Source organism: Trichomonas vaginalis, chromosome VI (genome assembly GCF_026262505.1).
Source record: "Trichomonas vaginalis G3 chromosome VI, whole genome shotgun sequence".
NCBI classification, from domain to species: Eukaryota; Parabasalia; order Trichomonadida; family Trichomonadidae; genus Trichomonas; species Trichomonas vaginalis.
In genome coordinates this window covers 18135670-18156419 of record NC_067208.1, presented here as the reverse complement: position 1 = coordinate 18156419, position 20750 = coordinate 18135670, and the positions used below count along the sequence as shown (strand labels likewise).

Below are 20750 nucleotides of genomic sequence, written 5' to 3'. Positions count from 1 at the left end.
AGGCTTCAAACTTCAGAAAGGTGACAAAGTAAAAATAGAAATACCTAAACGCGACCCATATGAAAATACTATTGACTATGACAACAACAAGTACCCGACAGGTACTCACATTCGTGTTCGTAAAAATAGAAGAAAGTATACAAGAGAATATTATGAAGTTTTAGGCAAACATGGCAAAATGTACACACTGCAAGCAGAAGATAAAACTACTATTGTCAGACCTCGTTTCAAACTTGTCAAAGTTCAAGGTGGTATACTTTCAAAGACAGTTCCTAACAAATATAAGACAACTCCTGACGAATATGCTAAAGAAGTGGAACATGACGACTAAGCAATTCTATACCATGCGTAAACTGTCATGTAAGGTGGCATGTAGTCTTTACTTTGTCCCGTTGTTTGTGTATATCCTGAAACGCGATGTATATGGTTTCCTCCTCCCTCAGTGTTACTCCAGTAACAATCTATAGCAAACTTAACGTTGTTTTTAACATCATATCCTTTACCTTTTGTCATTGATGACCAATCCCAATATCTATGACTATGCCAACCTGCGTTAGTTGTACTTAAATCTATGTAGTGACTGTGCGCAGGTAAATTTGCACCTGAAATCGTTTTACTTCCACCTGTTTCCTTTGAAGAGTTTGTACAATACAAAAACCTGTCGACTATTTGAGTCCAAGTTCCAAAACCAAGTACTACTTCTGGTTTGGTAGAGTTCATTGACGTGTAAATAGAACCTATAGGATATACTGTTTGAAGTATTTCTGTCTTTAACGTTTGAAGCTCTGTTTTGTCAGCTTTTTTATCATATAAATCTTGAGCAGTGAATTTAACTTTTTTTTCATCCTCCATGACATAGACATTTCTACATCTAATGTCTTTATCCGATGTTAAACCTTCTGGAAAGTTAGGAGGTTTAAAATATAATCCATCCCCACCAGTTTCTTCAATCGTTCCTAAAATACTTTCTATACCAACAGTTGAGAAGAAGGTATGTGTATGTCCAACGTCACTTTTCCTGTTTAAGGTTTCTTGTAAGTTTGTAATATTTGCAATGGTATGTGTATGTCCAACGTCACTTTTCCTGTTTAAGGTTTCTTGTAAGTTTGTAATATTTGCAATGGTATGTGTATGGTTCTTATCCGCTTTAAGGTCTAAACATCCTGAAACCCACCCTGTATCGGCTTTAGTTTTTAAAATCTTTGTTGTCCGTTCATGGTACCATTCAACCCTTTCTATAATTTCATTGTCTTTTTCATCCACATATTCCTTATCTGCCTTCTTCACTAACGCACTAGCCACACATGCTAACTCATCGTTAACATATGTTTTATCTGCTTTCTTTTCAACATCCTCTTTCGTTGCATATGTTGCATCTGCTCTGTCATGTTCTTCTTGAACTTTTTCAATGACATACTCTTTGTCAGCTTTCTTTTCAACATCTGCTTTCAAAAGAAGTTCATCTATAGGTTTCTCGTTTAAAGTTCCTTTTGTTGGATTTATACAAACAGTATGGTTCTTACTGTCTTGAAACAGAAACTCGTCTGTCAATGGGTTTAATGTCAGTTTTAAGTTTCCTTCTTTCAATGACTCAGATATCTTAGAATAGTTTGAAAAGTTTGTTGTGTTCTTATTTAGAGCTTGTATAATGAGTTGTCGGTTGTGTTGTATTTCTCTCATAGACGCTGTTTCATTCGACATTTTTATTCTAGATAAAATATGCTTTCAATAGAAAAAGAAAATTCAAGAGTTGCTACAACTAAACCATTAGATGAACTTTTTACGAATGTCGGTCAAAAGTTTGAGACAGAGACCGTAAAGCATGAAGGCTATCGTTTTGACTACCCGTTAAGATGGTTAAGAGACCCATCCGTCACAAAAGCTATTGGCTTTCGTAGAATGAAGTTCATTTCAGAAGCCATACATGGTTTCCCATTTACGGTCGGTTTTGAAGTTCGATACTATAACAAAGAAAAACGTACGTATGAGAAATTTGAACAGGGAAAACTTTTACAAGTGAATTTGCTTGTAAACTTAGAAACAACTCTTCAAGCTTTTCAAGAAAAAATAAACGATATCTATCTCGAATATGCAAACCAGTTTAACATTGACGAAGGAGAGTACCATCTCGATATTATATATGACAGGAAAAATGCAACTGTTAAATTCAATAGAATAGAAGACCTTGGAGAAGACGTTTATATTTCTACAAAATATAACAACTTGGCATGGTATAGATTTTTGAGGATGTTAAATCAGCCTGCAGAATATCCAGTACACCCGAACTTTTATGAAGTCGAAAACCCTAATGGAACATATGAAAATGTTTTCGACTCAGATGCTATTATAGTTCATGCTTCATTTTCTGGTGCACAAAACTCTTTTTTATGCTTGGCAAATGACTTTTACGAAAAACCTACAAAGCTATATGAACCACCAAGTGGAAGTATTTCAGACTTTCAAGTATGGTTTACAACAGATGGAAGAAAGAGAATAGTTCCATTATACCATGCGTTTTACTTAGAACTTAGTTCATATACAACTACTATCGAACGGTAAAAATATGATTTTTAATACGGTTGAGGTGTTGGATTTGGTTGCCAACTAGACTGTGGTGCAGGTTCAGGCTGTTGTATAACAGGAGCTTGTTCTTCTGGTTCAGGGTCTTTAGGTATAATACCAACGAACTGACCTACTCTTTTGCCAATATTTTTGACTCCGTTCCATACTCCTCTTCCGACAGATTTTATTCCATTCCATATACCTCTTCCAACATTTCGAAAGAAGTTTCCAATACTACTGAAGAAACCCATTTTACTATATGTAAAAATCTAATGTCCGCCTAGTCTCTTACGTTTCCTTCTGAGTTCCATAGCATTTTTTAACTGGAGCTCATACATTCTATTTCTCCTCTGGTAGAAAACATACTCTGGGTCAACTCCTGTGTTCGCGTCATCTGCATAGAGTTGTTTATATCCCACTTCAGGGTTTGTATAAAACTCTTTCCATCTCATATTTGCATACCATGGTGGTAAGCCTAACGCAGCGTCATTTGACATGGCAGTTTGCATTTGTACATCTGTTGGCACTTGACCATAGTTTGCCATTGCAGTTTGTATTCTAACTTCATTTGGAATATTCTCTGGGTTTGGTTGTCCAGGTTGCTGTGCATTCGCTAAGTTCTGTGCGTCCATTTAATATTAGATAAAAATATCTCTTACGAGTACATATACTGAACATTTGCTGGCATTGGTTCGCTTCATATTCTCTATATCTTTCTGCCACGTCAAATAAGTAAATGACACAATGGAAAAAACCTAAAACAAGTAGTCCTATTTCAAACCACATTTACTTACCAATAAAATTTCTTTGTTGTGACACTTTTTCCGGTTTATAGGACCTCTCTCATATTCTATCTTATCGTATCTAAAATCATACTCATGTATATCCTCTAACCATCTCATAACGGTTTCCAAACCACTTTTATCGGATGTAAAGTAAAAGCATGGATGGTTATGTAAAACGTCTAAAGTTTCTAAAGAGTCTCTCAAAGTCCAGTCTACTTGGTATTGAAAATCCCATGTGTTATAGAACGGCGGGTCTACTATAAAGAAAACATTTTCCTTGTTTTTATATTTTTCATACAACTCTGTCCAACGACATCTCACAAACTCTATACCCTCAGTATATTTTTCTATGTCCTCTTTGAAAACCTTTGTATAGTTAAGATATAAAACGTTTGACATAAGTGTTTCAATGTCATGAACTCTTATAGAACCACTATACAATAGTCTAGAAGATATACTATCCCAGTCAATATACTCTGCTTTTTTCAAAACCTCTCTGACAGTATTTTTCTTATCTAATGGTATACGTTCCATCTTACCTATAGGTATCTTTTCTTTCAACTCACTCAATATTTTGTTTGTGTCTGGTATATGTTTGAGACGGTTCATATAGTTGTCGAAGTCATTGCATATAATCTTTGAGTTTGGGAATACGGTATGGCACAAATGAGATATATGAAACTTCCACCGAACAAATCTACAAATGTTAGACCATTCGGTAGTTTCTTAAGTTCTCTCAATAGAATATCTTTACATCTACTCTTATTTCCAAAGAAGGGTAGCGGTGGTTTTGTAAAATTCATTTTATATACAATAAAAATGTTTTTTCCCTGAAAAGTGACAGAAAAGTGACAAAACATGAAAACTACTCGGTTAAGGTCTTGTCGGTTTTGTAAAATAACCATCCTATCTCATTCTATAAGGAAGAAAAGGCTTCTCAAAGTATATTTCTTTGAACGCCCGTAACTTTGAGAAGCGACGATAGACCCTTACTTGTCCGGACATAGTTCTACTATTTTGAGTCCTCTACAAACAAGTCAACAGCAACGACTTTCAAAAATTTTTAGGGCTAGAAGGCACGAAGTGCCTGGGAAGCCCGCTATCCCCAAAAAAACCTCATTTTATATAAACTGCATGTTATACTAAACATCTTCAAGGGGGTAGAGGGGCGCAGCCCTGGAACCCCCAATACCTTTTTTTTTTTTCATGATATTAAAAAAAAAAAAAAAAAAAAAGGTATTGGGGCTTCCAGGCACTTCGTGCCCTCTAGCCCCGAAGATGTTTTGTCACTTTTCTGTCACTTTTCAGGGAAAAAACATTTTTATTGTATATAAAATGAATTTTACAAAACCACCGCTACCCTTCTTTGGAAATAAGAGTAGATGTAAAGATATTCTATTGAGAGAACTTAAGAAACTACCGAATGGTCTAACATTTGTAGATTTGTTCGGTGGAAGTTTCTATATATCTCATTTGTGCCATACCGTATTCCCAAACTCAAAGATTATATGCAATGACTTCGACAACTATATGAACCGTCTCAAACATATACCAGACACAAACAAAATATTGAGTGAGTTGAAAGAAAAGATACCTATAGGTAAGATGGAACGTATACCATTAGATAAGAAAAATACTGTCAGAGAGGTTTTGAAAAAAGCAGAGTATATTGACTGGGATAGTATATCTTCTAGACTATTGTATAGTGGTTCTATAAGAGTTCATGACATTGAAACACTTATGTCAAACGTTTTATATCTTAACTATACAAAGGTTTTCAAAGAGGACATAGAAAAATATACTGAGGGTATAGAGTTTGTGAGATGTCGTTGGACAGAGTTGTATGAAAAATATAAAAACAAGGAAAATGTTTTCTTTATAGTAGACCCGCCGTTCTATAACACATGGGATTTTCAATACCAAGTAGACTGGACTTTGAGAGACTCTTTAGAAACTTTAGACGTTTTACATAACCATCCATGCTTTTACTTTACATCCGATAAAAGTGGTTTGGAAACCGTTATGAGATGGTTAGAGGATATACATGAGTATGATTTTAGATACGATAAGATAGAATATGAGAGAGGTCCTATAAACCGGAAAAAGTGTCACAACAAAGAAATTTTATTGGTAAGTAAATGTGGTTTGAAATAGGACTACTTGTTTTAGGTTTTTTCCATTGTGTCATTTACTTATTTGACGTGGCAGAAAGATATAGAGAATATGAAGATGAACCAATGCCAGCAAATGTTCAGTATATGTACTCGTAAGAGATATTTTTATCTAATATTAAATGGACGCACAGAACTTAGCGAATGCACAGCAACCTGGACAACCAAACCCAGAGAATATTCCAAATGAAGTTAGAATACAAACTGCAATGGCAAACTATGGTCAAGTGCCAACAGATGTACAAATGCAAACTGCCATGTCAAATGACGCTGCGTTAGGCTTACCACCATGGTATGCAAATATGAGATGGAAAGAGTTTTATACAAACCCTGAAGTGGGATATAAACAACTCTATGCAGATGACGCGAACACAGGAGTTGACCCAGAGTATGTTTTCTACCAGAGGAGAAATAGAATGTATGAGCTCCAGTTAAAAAATGCTATGGAACTCAGAAGGAAACGTAAGAGACTAGGCGGACATTAGATTTTTACATATAGTAAAATGGGTTTCTTCAGTAGTATTGGAAACTTCTTTCGAAATGTTGGAAGAGGTATATGGAATGGAATAAAATCTGTCGGAAGAGGAGTATGGAACGGAGTCAAAAATATTGGCAAAAGAGTAGGTCAGTTCGTTGGTATTATACCTAAAGACCCTGAACCAGAAGAACAAGCTCCTGTTATACAACAGCCTGAACCTGCACCACAGTCTAGTTGGCAACCAAATCCAACACCTCAACCGTATTAAAAATCATATTTTTACCGTTCGATAGTAGTTGTATATGAGACTAAGTTCTAAGTAAAACGCATGGTATAATGGAACTATTCTCTTTCTTCCATCTGTTGTAAACCATACTTGAAAGTCTGAAATACTTCCACTTGGTGGTTCATATAGCTTTGTAGGTTTTTCGTAAAAGTCATTTGCCAAGCATAAAAAAGAGTTTTGTGCACCAGAAAATGAAGCATGAACTATAATAGCATCTGAGTCGAAAACATTTTCATATGTTCCATTAGGGTTTTCGACTTCATAAAAGTTCGGGTGTACTGGATATTCTGCAGGCTGATTTAACATCCTCAAAAATCTATACCATGCCAAGTTGTTATATTTTGTAGAAATATAAACGTCTTCTCCAAGGTCTTCTATTCTATTGATTTTAACAGTTGCATTTTTCCTGTCATATAAAATATCGAGATGGTACTCTCCTTCGTCAATGTTAAACTGGTTTGCATATTCGAGATAGATATCGTTTATTTTTTCTTGAAAAGCTTGAAGAGTTGTTTCTAAGTTTACAAGCAAACTAACTTGTAAAAGTTTTCCCTGTTCAAATTTCTCATACGTACGTTTTTCTTTGTTATAGTATCGAACTTCAAAACCGACCGTAAATGGGAAACCATGTATGGCTTCTGAAATGAACTTCATTCTACGAAAGCCAACAGCTTTTGTGACGGATGGGTCTCTTAACCATCTTAACGGGTAGTCAAAACGATAGCCTTCATGCTTTACGGTCTCTGTCTCAAACTTTTGACCGACATTCGTAAAAAGTTCATCTAATGGTTTAGTTGTAGCAACTCTTGAATTTTCTTTTTCTATTGAAAGCATATTTTATCTAGAATAAAAATGTCGAAAGAAACAGCGTCTATGAGAGAAATAAAACACAACCGACAACTCATTATACAAGCTCTAAATAAGAACACAACAAACTTTTCAAACTATTCTAAGATATCTGAGTCATTGAAAGAAGGAAACTTAAAACTGACATTAAACCCAATGACAGATGAGTTTCTATTTCAAGACAATAAGAACCATACTGTCTGTGTAAATCCAACAAAAGGAACTTTAAACGAGAAACCTATAGATGAACTTCTTTTGAAAGCAGATGTTGAAAAGAAAGCTGACAAAGAGTATGTCATTGAAAAAGTTCAAGAAGAACATGACAGAGCAGATGCAACATATGCAACAAAAGCAGATGTTGACAACAAAGCTGACAAAGAGTATGTCATTGAAAAAGTTCAAGAAGAACATGACAGAGCAGATGCAACATATGCAACAAAAGAACATACTCATCCTGAACTAGCAGACAAAACATATGTTGACAATAAAATGTCAAGTGAAGTGACAAGAGCTGAAAACGAATATTCTAAAAAGACTCATACACATACCATTGCAAATATTACAAACTTACAAGAAACCTTAAACAGGAAAAGTGACGTTGGACATACACATACCATTGCAAATATTACAAACTTACAAGAAACCTTAAACAGGAAAAGTGACGTTGGACATACACATACCATTGCAAATATTACAAACTTACAAGAAACCTTAAACAGGAAAAGTGACGTTGGACATACACATACCATTGCAAATATTACAAACTTACAAGAAACCTTAAACAGGAAAAGTGACGTTGGACATACACATACCATTGCAAATATTACAAACTTACAAGAAACCTTAAACAGGAAAAGTGACGTTGGACATACACATACATCTTCTGAAATAACAGACTTAAACGTTAGCCTTGAAAATAAAGCAGATAAAACATATGTCAATGAAATATACCAAAGTTTAGTTGGAACAAAAAATATTGAGACTATTGTTGGTGACCTTTCTGTCAATGAAGAAAATAAATATTTTAGATGGCAGTTGGTACAGTCCTTAGAAAATGGTACACGGTATAAACTCATTCCAAAATAACAATGAAATGTATGTAAGCTATAAAAAGAGTGATGGTACACAAGTTAAAGTTCCATTAGACAACAACTGCTACTTAAACATATATGGAGACGAACAAAAGAAATATTTAAGAGTTTATGAAATGGCAGATATGACATTGCCTGACCCAGCTCCAGCACCATATTATTATGACTATGGAGATGACGTTAGAACACCACATGTAGATGAACAAAAGCTAACATTATATTTAGATTTTTATAGATATAAAAGATATAATGCAATAGAAAAAACGAGAATAGTATACTATTATGAAGATGACAGAAATAAATATTATAGTCAAGACTTTACCTACCCTGAAAACATAAGATTATATTATAAAAAATATTCTGACACAAACCAGAAGAAACCTGAAATAGTTGCACTATATTTTAAGTTCAAAAGAGACAATCCTATAATGTCTCATATGTTTGATTTAATGAACCCAGTAGGTTCTATTTATACATCTATGGAAGCAAGAGGTCCTCAAGTAATGTTTGGTGTTGGTGCATGGGAACAAATAGTCGACAGGTTTTTGTATTGTACAAACTCTTCAAAGGAAACAGGTGGAAGTAAAACGATTTCAGGTGCAAATTTACCTGCGCACAGTCACTACATAGATTTAAGTACAACTAACGCAGGTTGGCATAGTCATAGATATTGGGATTGGTCATCAATGACAAAAGGTAAAGGATATGATGTTAAAGACGACGTTAAGTTTGCTATAAATTGTTATTGGAGTGACACGCAGGGAGAAGGAAACCATACACATTTCGTTTCAGGATATACGCAAACAACGGGACAAAGTAAAGACTACATGCCACCTTACATGACAGTTTACGCATGGTATAGAATTGCTTAGTCGTCATTTTCAACTTCTTTAGCATATTCGTCAGGAGTTGTCTTATATTTGTTAGGAACTGTCTTTGAAAGTATACCACCTTGAACTTTGACAAGTTTGAAACGAGGTCTGACAATAGTAGTTTTATCTTCTGCTTGCAGTGTGTACATTTTGCCATGTTTGCCTAAAACTTCATAATATTCTCTTGTATACTTTCTTCTATTTTTACGAACACGAATGTGAGTACCTGTCGGGTTCCCATTGTTGTCATAGTCAATAGTATTTTCATATGGGTCGCGTTTAGGTATTTCTATTTTTACTTTGTCACCTTTCTGAAGTTTGAAGCCCGGCATTCTTTCTTGTTTGTCTCTTTTGACTAAACTATTAAATATATAGTCTTTCTCTAAGTCAGGGTTGTTTTTCATTTCTTCGGGGAGTGGTTTCCCAAACCTTTTTGTTTACGGGTATTGTAAATATTTAAAACTTGTCTCATCTTTGCCATGGAGAAGTGTCTATACTTGTCGTCATATGACATTTCATTTGCTTCACCACCTTGTGGTTGGTTTAAGTCTCTTAAGATTTTTATACAACTGTCAATGACACCAAGAGCAGAATGGTTTTGGTCGACAATGAAATATTGGTTTACATTTTTTGAACGCAGATAGTTTTTAATATCGTCTGATTTGAAAGAACTTTCATAGTCAGATGTCAGTTTTGTTGGATGGTATTTGTCAACGAATATTGTCAAAGCAGTTTTCACATCTAAAATATTTTTGGACCATAATGGTATGGCTTCACAGTATCTTGTGTTTTGACCAACAAATATTAGCCAGTATGGTGGTCCATCTTCTCTATACCTCGGAATGTTTTCCAAGATATCCATAAACCAAGCATTTGGTGTTGAACTAAAGATTTTTACCATGAGTGCTTTCTTTGTTGCTTTAGAAACATACGGGTCCTTGTTTGAATTCGTCATTTTTAACCCATAAGAAATGGGTTTATTTGGCGCATTAGCAGGAGTCGCATCTAGATTTTTACCCGCAGTGGGAACACTAGCCAGAGGTGCATTTGGAATTGGAAGGAAGATTTTGAGTACATTAGGTATACTGAAAGAGAAAGCACAACCTATTATACAAACTGTACAGAAAGGTTGGGATGTAGCACGAGATGCAGCAAATCTTATTCCAAATCCTGAAACAAGAGGAAAAGTTCAAGGATGGATGGACAATGTAGGAAGACAAGCAGGAAACTACTATAACAAAGCAAATGACTACTATAACCAAGCAGGACACTACATGGACCAAGGTGAAAGATTCTTTAACAGAGGATATAACCATGCACAACAGTGGGTAAACAACAACCAACCTCAACCGCCTCAAACGTGGGGAATGTAAAATTTTTTACTGAGATGAAATGAACAATACAGCATTGAGACAAATGGGTTCAAGATGGATTTGTCGGCTTCCAGCAGTTACACCACCACGTGTTTGTCAAGTTCTTCCTATACCTCAGGAAGTTTTAGACCGACTTAAAAAACCTCAACAACCAGTTGAAAACAAACCAAACTAAAATTTTTTACTGAGATGAAATGACCGAAGAAGTTGAAACGGTAGATTTGACACCACAAACAAAAAGTTCAGAACCATTGTCAAAACCTGTCAAAGAACTTACAGATGAAGAGAAAAATTCAATAATAGAAAGTGCCAGGTCTGGAAATACAAACTCTAACTACAAAGTCACTTTTCATAAAAATGGAACGGCTAGTATCTCAAAAAAGAAACAGACTCTCACAAATAAAATATTGAAGTCTGAAGGAGCTTTCGAGACAACAGATGGAAAAGTTTACATCACTGACCAACAGTTCATTATAGAACATCTCATTGACTTAGAGTCGAAATATTCTAAACTTTACAACAAACACAAAAAGTTGAAAGGAAAACAAAAACAAATGGCATATGACATTTATGAAGATGTTGACGACACAACTGTTCCTGCAAGTGAAGTAAAGTCAGAGGAACCGAAAAGTGACGAAAAACCAATAGAAGAAGGGAAGCCAAAAACTGAAGATAAACCAAAACCAAAGTTTAGTTTGGAGACTAAACCAAGTCAACCTTCATTAGCTGGTATGGGTTGGCGTCAAAGACTTATGGCAGCAAGTGCTTATGTAAAGTAAAGAAAAAAACATTTTTTTATTTTATTTGAAATGTACGCTGAGTTTGTTGGAGAAGACCGTTGGGAAACTTGTTTGTTAGATGAGAAATATGAAATTCACTGTTGTGAGTCATTTGAAGTCAGAAACAAAAAGACAAAAAGAGTTTTAAGCGAATGGGAGCGAAATGACGGATATACTATTGTGAATATGAGTGGAAAAAACTATCTTAAACATGTTGTCATTGCAACTCATTTTATACTGAATCCTAACAATTTACCTTTTGTAGACCATATAAACCGTATAAGAAACGACAATAGACTTGAAAACTTGCGTTGGGTCACTCGTTCTGAAAACAGTAAGAACAAAGGCAAAATTGGAGATATTGTATTCGAATTTGTCGACGAACTAGAAGATGAAACAATTGAAATTACAGACTATGGTAAGCATACGTTTGAGTTTTACTACTATAGCGAAGAACAAGACTCTTTCTACTTTTATACCGGCGTAAACTATAGGAAATTACAAGTATATTTTACTAAGGATGGCTATGCTTATGTAAACACTAGAGATACAGATGGAAAAAGCGTTCATATATTTCTTAACAAATTCAAGAAGCTATATGGCATACCATTTTAAAACATTTTTAAAACAGTATATTTTTACATATATTAAATGCTTCAGGTTGAAAAACAAAGAACAAAAGTAGCAGATACAAAACCGTTAGACTATATCTTTACAAACGCTGGTAGAAATATTTCAGATGAAGAAATTTCATCCCGTACATACAGGTTTGACTATCCAATTCGTTGGCTTCAAAGTCCTTCAGATGCAAAGGCAATAGGATTTAGAAGAGTTTTGTTTTCAAATAGAACTAATGCATTCATGTTCGCAGTATATTTTCACGGTCAGTATAAAGGTTCTGATGGTCTAATAGAAAAATTTGACGAAATGAAAATCTTTACAATTCGTTCAGACGAAAGTCTTGAAAAAACTCTAAATGACTTTCAAACTCAAATAAACAAATACTACTGGGAATTTCAAGAAAAATACCACTCTTTACTAAATGGAACATACTATCTGAAGCTAGAATACGACAAGATGAACTCCACAGTTTCATTTCAAAAGATTGAAATTAACCCTCCAAGAGATACAGAGTTTTTATATTGGGGAGTAGACAAACGTTCTTGGGCACAATTTCTTCGGTTACTAAACCAGAACGAACCATTGCCACCAGATGGTCCATTTAAATTTATACTCCCACCAGCAGATTTGACAGTTTATAGAAACGTGTTCGACCCTCAAAATGTCATGTGTCATGCAAGTTTCAGTTCAAGCAACAACAGTTTTCTGTGTATCGGTAAGGACTTTTATGACTTTGCTTCTAAATTCTACGAACCACCTAGTAACAGTTTCTCTGACTTTCAAGTTTGGTTCACAACAAACGGTGTGCAGCATATAATACCATTGTACTATGACTTTTATCTCGAATTGTCTTTCATATACAACTACGGAAAAGTGCTGAAAAAGTATTGAAAAATATATTTTAGGTGAAGTGGTGAGATCTCACCTCTTTTCTCACCTCTTTTTTCACCTCTTGAATTTTCATGAATTTCCTTAAGACAGAAAAAAGTTAGTTAAAATGAGATGTTTACTGAACTGGTTGGATGTCGCCTTCACAGGTTATGTAGAACAGCTGACCCGAGAAGTGGAACAGTGCTCTGAGAATTTGTATAATTCGTGGAATTGGACTCTCTCTGTTTGGAAGTTGTATCCATGGGCGCTTTGCAAAGAACTTGAGAAGAGCTTCTTTCTTCATCTCCTTTATGTCGTCTACAGGAGTGTTTTCTGGTATTTGAATTGGAATTCCAGTCGAAATCTCGATTTTCAGCGCACCTCTTCCAGACAACCAGACGCCGAGGGACTTGTTGGCTTTGTCCTTGCCCAAGTACTGCTTAACAACTTCATTTATCTCTATAAGGTAAATTGCCTCATCTAATGGCTCGATGTTGTCCATTGCACTGCTTCAGAACTAGTCTTGTACTTTTTCAGAACAATACTTGTACTGTTTCAGAACTAGTCTTGTACTTTTTCAGAACAATACTTGTACTGTTTCAGAACAATACTTGTACTTTTTCAGAACAAGACTTGAACTTTTTCAGAACAAATTTCCCGTAAAAGCTCTCAATTTGTGAGAAAAATTTTCTGTTTCAGAACAATATTTGTACTGTTTCAGAACAAGTCTTGTACTGTTTCAGAACAATATTTGTACTGTTTCAGAACAAGACTTGTACTGTTTCAAGACAATACTTGTACTGTTTCAAGACAATATTTGTACTGTTTCAAGACAATACTTGTACTGTTTCAAGACAATATTTGTACTGTTTCAAGACAATGTCCGACGTCCCACCAACCGAGTCCATTCCCAAACCAGTTCACGAACAAATCTAATGGCGAAACATTCACAAAAGGCACTTACAACGGTATTGAAGTCTTACGTAGAGACAAGGATGGTTATATAAATGTAACAAAGATATGTCAGCAGTTTAGGAAGGACTTTAGAAAGTTGTTGGAAAATAAGTCCTGGGAAGAGTATTTTAAGGCATTTTGTGAAGAATATACCACCCGTCGGAATTCCGGCGGTTGCTTTTTATACAAAGTTCATGCAGGAATTCCGGATGAAATCAAACAGGTTAGAGGAACGTATGTAGACCCAAGACTCGTAAACTATATAGCAATGTGGGCTTCTCCAAAATATTGCATAGCAGTTGGAAAAATTCTGGACTCCATAGACAAGAAAGTTCATGAGAAATTAGATGAAGAAGAACTTGAAGATACAGTAGAGAATGCAAAACCTTTGTTCGAACAAGAAGTTAGAAAAATGCATGAAAAACAAATAGAACATGAACGTGAGATATGTTCTGGTTATAGAGACTCTCCATACGAACTAGACCAATGGGAACAAGAAGATTTAAAGAGAGAATTTAGAGAATATGAACTCGCTAAAGTTTCATTAGAAGCTGCAGAAGAGAGGTTAAAAGTTTGGGGTCGTTTTGTACAAAAATATTGTGAGTAAATGAACCATTTTATTTTTATTGAATTCGGCAAAAATATATTTTAGGGTAGATGGTTTTTAGGTGTCACTACGTCACCAGGTAATTTAAACTTCTCTGAAAAAGTGTGACAACATGACATTTTGACAACAACACAGGAAATAAACTTCATCGTCAATGTTTTGTATAAAAAGCAACCCGCGGAAAACAGCGGGTTGGTATATTCTTCACGAAATGCTTGTTTGTCAAGACTTTCATCGTACATGTTTTGTATAAAAAGCACCCGCCGGAATTCCGGCAGGTGGTATATTCTTCACGAAATGCTTGTTTTGTTGAGACTTCTTCGTATATGTTTTGTATAAAAAAGCACCCGCCGGAATTCCGGCGGTTGGTATATTCTTCACAAAATGCTTGTTTTGAGGTCGAGCCACTTTTGGCTCCACCGTAGAAAACACACAAAACTCTTGAATTCGGCAAAAATATATTTTAGGTGGAACCAGGTCCCTCGGTCCCCAGGTCCCTCGGTCAACTAACATCTTTTTGAAAATGGTGACAACATGACATTTTGACAACAACACAGGAAATAAACTTCTTCGTAAATGTTTTGTATAAAAAGCACCCGCCGGAATTCCGGCAGGTGGTATATTCTTCACGAAATGCTTGTTTTGTTGAGACTTCTTCGTATATGTTTTGTATAAAAAGCACCCGCCGGAATTCCGGCGGTTGGTATATTCTTCACGAAATGCTTGTTTTGAGGTCGAGCCACTTTTGGCTCCACCTGTTTTTTCAACCAAAACTCATTTTACTCAGCAAAATATATTTTATGAGTAGTGGTGAGATCTCACCTCTTTTTTCACCTCTTTTCTCACCCGTTGAATTTTCATGAATTTTGACACTTTCACAAAAAACATAAAAAAGTTAGTTTTTTTAAAAAAAATATTTTTTATTTTTATTGTAAGAACATGTTAGCAACAACAGCACCAAACTCGTTAGTCATGAACCCAACTTCAATGTTAGTAGAGATGAAAAGCTTCATTCCTTCTTCATATACTTTCGAAACAGAAATCCAGAAGATAAAGCAAGAACTTCTCCAAGGAGATTTAGACTGTAGTGCAAAAGATGAAACAAATGAAGAATATCTTTATGAAATGCAGGATATTATTGACCATCTACCTAAACTTCCTGAAATACAACAACAAAAGCTTACTATTCCAGAATTCGATGAAATAGAAGTCAAAGCAACTGACTTAGTAGAAACCAAGAAGTTCATACGTAAGGTAAACTATGAGTTTCTTGGATTTCATTGCAACCACAAAGTCATGGACAAAGATTGCGATATGTTATATAAGAACATCTCTGACATATACAAATCTGAAGAATTTAAGACCTACGACAACTTTGTTTCGTTAGTTGCAAAATGTGTATGGCAGATAAGAGATAAAGATAGAAGAGGTAAAGTATGGAACGAACAGATAAAACCAGCAACTTTTGAGTTAAAGAAAACCATTGACGCCTTAGTTGTTTTAGCAGGTTTTATTTCAATGTACAATGCTAAAATGAACCCACAATGTTCAAAATGTAAAGCAGCAATGAGGAAATATAACTACTCCGTCAAAGAGATAGAAAGAATGCGAAACGACTATGCAGATTTAAAGAAAGAAGCAGAGAAACCAGCAGAAGATAAAATGGACATGTTGACATTTCTGAAAAAAACTATCCAACAGCTGACGATTTCCTTCTATCTGATGTCAAGAAGAAATATAAAGAAACCTTCGGCATTGTGAAAACTTTTGACATACTGACAGAAGAAATAGAAGCTACAAAACTGTTTAGGATTTCAAATATACATCGTACAATTCATGTAAAACGCTTGTGAAAAAGAGGTGAGAAAAGAGGTGAGAAAACAGGTGAGATCTCACCTCTTCACCTAAAATATATTTTTGCTGAGTAAAATGACCAAATTTCATGAATTTCCTCATATGTTTGCTACCCTCGGAAAACCGAATGAACTACCAGCAATGTTATGACAGTAAACGGCTGACAAGAACATACACATAAATCCTTCACTTACTGTTAGAGCAGACGACATATATTTGAACTATACCCTGGTTCAAGTGCAACTTTAGAGAATCCGAGTACAAGCGTAAAAGATAGCACTAAACATTTACATAACAGATGTATAACATTGAAGGTCATGCCAGAAACTTTGAAAACACATGAACTACCAGCAATGTTAGATAAGAAAGAGCAGACAACAACAGAGCTTCAAACATTAAAGACTGAAATACTTCAAACACATTATATCCCGTTGGTTCTTTATATACGTCAATGAATTCAACAATATCCAGCACCAGTTTTAGGTTTGGTACGTGAAGCAGATTGTAGATATAATTCTTATACTGTGCTAACTCTTCAAAGGCAACGGGAGGTTCGGACGAAGAAAATTAAAGAAGCAAACCTTCCACCGCACACTCATACGGGAACTACAAACTTTTCTGGCGACCATAGATGCACCCATTAAGAGACCACCATTATACAACTCGGAGTATGAAGCTGGCCATGACGTTTTATCTCCATTTATAACAATTCAGCAAAAAAGATTTTCGACAACTGAACCAGGAGGAAATCATTCATACACTTTCACAAAACACAAATCCAACAGGCTCCGGTTGCAGAATTATATGCCAACCATTTGTGACTGTATTTGCATGGTACGACCAGCGTTCAATGAACGCGCTTGAGCCTTGAATAGAAATCTTAACTTTACATAAATGAGCTTGAAAGAAGTATTCGAACAAATCATAGGAGGTCATGTTAAGAAGTTCAATGAAGCAACAAAAGTTGGGGATTTTACTAAACAGAGCTGAAGTGAAAAGGGTTCTTGACAAAAATGTTGTACATCAAAAACAAAAATAAAACCCTTACGACTTACTTTTTACCAATTTACTCCAACACTCCTGACGCATACCAATTTGACACTCTCAATTCAAAGCAGAAAAGGAGGACATAAACCATTCCTTCATCTCATTAATGTTAACACTACGCAAAGCATATGATGCATATCCAATGAGGAAACAAAGGAACTCGTGAAGTGTTAAGAGTTTTACAAAAGTTTTGTAAGCGAGACTAGCAAGTACTTATACATCAGACAAAGGACCAGTGCATACCTCAGCAATGAATCACAGATTTTCTCATTAAGCATAAGCATAACTCACTACATACACTGAAACCATAGCAAAACAATCTCGCAATCATAAACCGCTTCATAAGAACGCTCAGAGATTTAAACCAAGAGCGGACTTTACCGAAGAAACAATGAAACATTTTCTCGAAGTATAATAATCTCCTCAACACATTCATACAACAGGACATACAGCCAATTCAATGACACAACAACAAGAAGAAAAGTATATACAAAGAACGAAAGCCAAACACAAAAAATATCAGAAATTCAACACAATTTACCCTCATTCCTGGTACAAAAGTTCGTGTAGTTCTTGACGAACAAACCGTTGACCAAAGAAACGTTTAAGGTTTAAGAGAAATAACTATTATCTCGTGAGACTCTAAACGCAAAGGTAATGTAATCAGTTAATAAAAGCTCTGCCGAGCGACTGTAAGCATTGAGTTTTACACTTCGACATAAATTAGTTCGAGAAAGTAGTAATGGCAAACTTGCTGAAACATGAGAAGCAAAAGCGAGAGTGGTTCATTAAATACGTGGCTATCATACATAAACGATGACACTTATAAAAGTAAGATATGAAGGAGGCCGTTGAAATGTTAATACATCTAAGAACTTGAGAGAGTCAAAGCCACAAACATCTGGGACGCATTAGGCGGCAGAGTACTGGAAAGACAAAAATAAGCCAGAAAGAATAAGAAAATTCTTCTAAACTTTTTCATTAGATGTAAATCAGACAAAATAATTTTTTAGGTGAAATCTCACCTCTTTTTTCACCTGCTGTTTCTCACCCTCACGAATTTTCATGAATTTCCTTAAGATAGAAAAAATAAAGTTAGTTTTATTTTTATTATTTTTTATTTTTGATAAAAGAATGATTTCAACATTCGGCACAACAACAATTCAAACAACTCAGCCACAAACTCCTGCTAGTCATAATAATCACTCATATGTTGGTAAGAAATGAAAAGCTTTATTCCTTCCTTCTTCCTTCATATACTTTTTGAAACGAGAAATCCAGAAGAGTAAAGCAAGAACTTTTAACAAGTGAATTATAAGACTGTTAGTGGCGAAGATGAAACAAATGAACAGTATCTTTATGAAAATGGAGGACCTACATCGACCATTTGCCTAATACCTGAAATTCAGCACGCAAAAACTACTATTCTGAATCGAAGAATTGAAGTCAAAGCACATGACTCAGTAGAAATTAAGAAATTCATACGTAAAGTAAATTATGAATTCCTTGGTTTTCATTGCAAATAAGTTATGGACAAAGATTGGCGGACTGTTTTAATAAATATTCTGACCTTTACAATCGAAGAATTTAAGACATACGATAACTTTGTTTCTTAGTTGCAAAATGTGTATGGCAGATAAGAAGATAAAGATAGAAAGGTAAGGTATGGAATGAACAGAATAAAACCAGCAGCGCTTTTGAGTTAAAGAAAACCATTGACGCGCCTTAGTTGTTCTGCTGGTTATTTCAATGTATAACGTCAAAACGAGCCGGCAATGTTCAAAATGTAAAGCAGCATAAGAAAATATAACTATCAGTCAAGAGATAGAAAGAATGCGAAACGAGACTAATGCAGACTTAAAGAAGAAGCAGAAAACAGCCAGAGAAGATAAAATGGATATGTTGACATTTCTTAATAAAACTATCCAACAGCAGAAGATTTCCTTCTGTCTGACGTCAGAAGAATATAAAAGAAACCTTCGGCATTGTTAAAACTTTTGATGATCTAAAGAAAAATAGAAGCTACGAAATTGTTTAGGATTTCAAATATACATCGTACAATTCATGTAAAACGCTTATGAAAAAAGAGGTGAAAAAACAGGTGAAAAAACAGGTGAGATCTCACCTCTTCACCTCAATAATAGCTATTTTTGGTGAATTTCAGACAAAAAATAATGAATTTTTATTTTAGTTATTTTGTATGTAAAGAACAGTAATGACAAACATTGAGTTTGAAACAGTTAGAAAGATTGACAATGACGACCCAAGTGGTTAGAATTGGTGATTGAACGGTAAGATACTGTAAGAAATACAAACAAATATTCTTTGTCAGACATTATATCTCCATCTGGAAAGAAACAAAACGACTGGGTTAGAATCTTCAATCAAGAAAATTTTGACAAGAAATCCTGAGCGTATGATATCAGTAGCATTTCATTGGAACAAGAGCATATCTTATAGACAAAAGTCTTATACGCATAGTTTTGTTATGGTTGACCCAGTTGTTGGATTATAATTCATACATATGGATTCATTCGATCAGACGTCAGTGAAGGCTTACTTTATATCGTTCAGAAACCGAAGGACTTCAACACAAAAGATATAAGATAGGAAGGACAATAATTATAACTCAAAGATATGCACAGTAAGTCATAAGAGTCAAGTTGTGTTTTGTAATGATATGAGAGCTGCTGAAACAGAACTACTTGAAAAGTTTGAGAAAAATGTATGCGTGGCTCCACGAAAGGTAAAGAAACGTTTGGAAGTAGATGAGATAGATAAAGCTATAAAATTATTTGATTCGAAGTTGCTGAAAAATACATGTAAAGCGTTTTTTTTTTGGTCTTTTGTGAAAGTCAGAAAAAAATAAGTTAGTTTTATTTTATTTATTTTGTATGTAAAGACAGTAATGACAACATCAGAGAACACAACAACAGTTATAGTCCATGAAGCTATAAATGAAGAATACGAATACATACTAGTATAAAACAGTTACGTTCATTCGTTCAAGATGACATGTACCAAATGCAAAGTATAATGATGCTCTTCGTTCTACAAAGCAAGCATATCATTGGTTTGAAACCGGAACAGACAAAAGAAATTTGTAGAGAAATTTCCTCATATGGATGCTTCCCTCGAAAAAACCGAGAGAAGAGATTCCGTACGAAAATCGCAAGAATTTGGCTCCTGTTTGAAAGGTTATTAATGTTCATAGACTTTTAGTAACGCGTGTAAGCAATTATGGGCTTCACCTCGTTATGCTATGTTATAGTTTTTCATATGTTAGAGTGGACTATGTAAGCACAGACGGTGGAGAGATTGGAAAAGAAACCTTCAAGCAAAAGATGAAGTCCTTGAAATCCAAAGTACAACAGAGCATACAGAAAAAATACACGCGTTCGGATATAAAAAGGAAAGGAAAAGAGTTATAAGTATATGATATATACTGAAAGAGGTTGGAGAAAGAAGAAGATAAAAGATGTGGTTATGTTGCATTTAGTCAGAAGAAACAACAAGAAGCTTTATGACTTAGCTAAAATAGTATAAATCTGAGC

At 34.9% G+C, this 20750-nt stretch overlaps 14 protein-coding genes across 14 annotated transcripts, besides 2 other annotated features; 9 read left to right on the top strand and 5 right to left on the bottom strand.

Moving 5' to 3' along the window:
• Window positions 1-1482: part of a mobile genetic element that runs on past the window's edge.
• TVAGG3_0886170 (phage tail repeat-like family) lies at window positions 328-852 on the bottom strand (the record flags this gene model as incomplete). The annotated part of the gene is made up of 1 exon (XM_051250649.1): window positions 328-852. The coding sequence occupies one exon, from the start codon at window positions 850-852 to the stop codon at window positions 328-330; it is 525 nt and encodes a 174-aa protein (XP_051086124.1).
• A 333-nt stretch (window positions 1483-1815) lies between the features above and the next one.
• Window positions 1816-20750: part of a mobile genetic element that runs on past the window's edge.
• Window positions 2832-3194, bottom strand: TVAGG3_0886150 (uncharacterized protein; the record flags this gene model as incomplete). The annotated part of the gene is made up of 1 exon (XM_001298332.2): window positions 2832-3194. The coding sequence occupies one exon, from the start codon at window positions 3192-3194 to the stop codon at window positions 2832-2834; it is 363 nt and encodes a 120-aa protein (XP_001298333.2).
• Window positions 5641-6003, top strand: TVAGG3_0886140 (uncharacterized protein; the record flags this gene model as incomplete). The annotated part of the gene is made up of 1 exon (XM_051250648.1): window positions 5641-6003. The coding sequence occupies one exon, from the start codon at window positions 5641-5643 to the stop codon at window positions 6001-6003; it is 363 nt and encodes a 120-aa protein (XP_051086123.1).
• On the top strand, window positions 6022-6264 carry TVAGG3_0886130 (serine threonine-protein phosphatase family; the record flags this gene model as incomplete). The annotated part of the gene is made up of 1 exon (XM_051250647.1): window positions 6022-6264. The coding sequence occupies one exon, from the start codon at window positions 6022-6024 to the stop codon at window positions 6262-6264; it is 243 nt and encodes an 80-aa protein (XP_051086122.1).
• Window positions 6268-6936, bottom strand: TVAGG3_0886120 (uncharacterized protein; the record flags this gene model as incomplete). The annotated part of the gene is made up of 1 exon (XM_051250646.1): window positions 6268-6936. The coding sequence occupies one exon, from the start codon at window positions 6934-6936 to the stop codon at window positions 6268-6270; it is 669 nt and encodes a 222-aa protein (XP_051086121.1).
• Window positions 7279-7918, top strand: TVAGG3_0886110 (phage tail repeat-like family; the record flags this gene model as incomplete). The annotated part of the gene is made up of 1 exon (XM_051250645.1): window positions 7279-7918. A coding segment is annotated over one exon (640 nt), but the record flags the coding sequence as incomplete, so codon positions are not given.
• TVAGG3_0886100 (uncharacterized protein) lies at window positions 9088-9495 on the bottom strand (the record flags this gene model as incomplete). The annotated part of the gene is made up of 1 exon (XM_051250644.1): window positions 9088-9495. One exon carries the CDS (start codon window positions 9493-9495, stop codon window positions 9088-9090), a length of 408 nt encoding a protein of 135 aa, XP_051086119.1.
• TVAGG3_0886090 (uncharacterized protein) lies at window positions 10063-10464 on the top strand (the record flags this gene model as incomplete). Its single annotated transcript, XM_051250643.1, has 1 exon — window positions 10063-10464. The coding sequence occupies one exon, from the start codon at window positions 10063-10065 to the stop codon at window positions 10462-10464; it is 402 nt and encodes a 133-aa protein (XP_051086118.1).
• Window positions 10484-10639, top strand: TVAGG3_0886080 (uncharacterized protein; the record flags this gene model as incomplete). The annotated part of the gene is made up of 1 exon (XM_051250642.1): window positions 10484-10639. One exon carries the CDS (start codon window positions 10484-10486, stop codon window positions 10637-10639), a length of 156 nt encoding a protein of 51 aa, XP_051086117.1.
• TVAGG3_0886070 (phage tail repeat-like family) lies at window positions 10659-11243 on the top strand (the record flags this gene model as incomplete). The annotated part of the gene is made up of 1 exon (XM_051250641.1): window positions 10659-11243. The coding sequence occupies one exon, from the start codon at window positions 10659-10661 to the stop codon at window positions 11241-11243; it is 585 nt and encodes a 194-aa protein (XP_051086116.1).
• Window positions 12171-12755, top strand: TVAGG3_0886060 (uncharacterized protein; the record flags this gene model as incomplete). The annotated part of the gene is made up of 1 exon (XM_051250640.1): window positions 12171-12755. The coding sequence occupies one exon, from the start codon at window positions 12171-12173 to the stop codon at window positions 12753-12755; it is 585 nt and encodes a 194-aa protein (XP_051086115.1).
• TVAGG3_0886050 (uncharacterized protein) lies at window positions 12871-13236 on the bottom strand (the record flags this gene model as incomplete). Its single annotated transcript, XM_051250639.1, has 1 exon — window positions 12871-13236. One exon carries the CDS (start codon window positions 13234-13236, stop codon window positions 12871-12873), a length of 366 nt encoding a protein of 121 aa, XP_051086114.1.
• TVAGG3_0886040 (uncharacterized protein) lies at window positions 13783-14295 on the top strand (the record flags this gene model as incomplete). The annotated part of the gene is made up of 1 exon (XM_051250638.1): window positions 13783-14295. A coding segment is annotated over one exon (513 nt), but the record flags the coding sequence as incomplete, so codon positions are not given.
• Window positions 15235-15549, top strand: TVAGG3_0886030 (organellar and viral DNA polymerase type B; the record flags this gene model as incomplete). The annotated part of the gene is made up of 1 exon (XM_051250637.1): window positions 15235-15549. A coding segment is annotated over one exon (315 nt), but the record flags the coding sequence as incomplete, so codon positions are not given.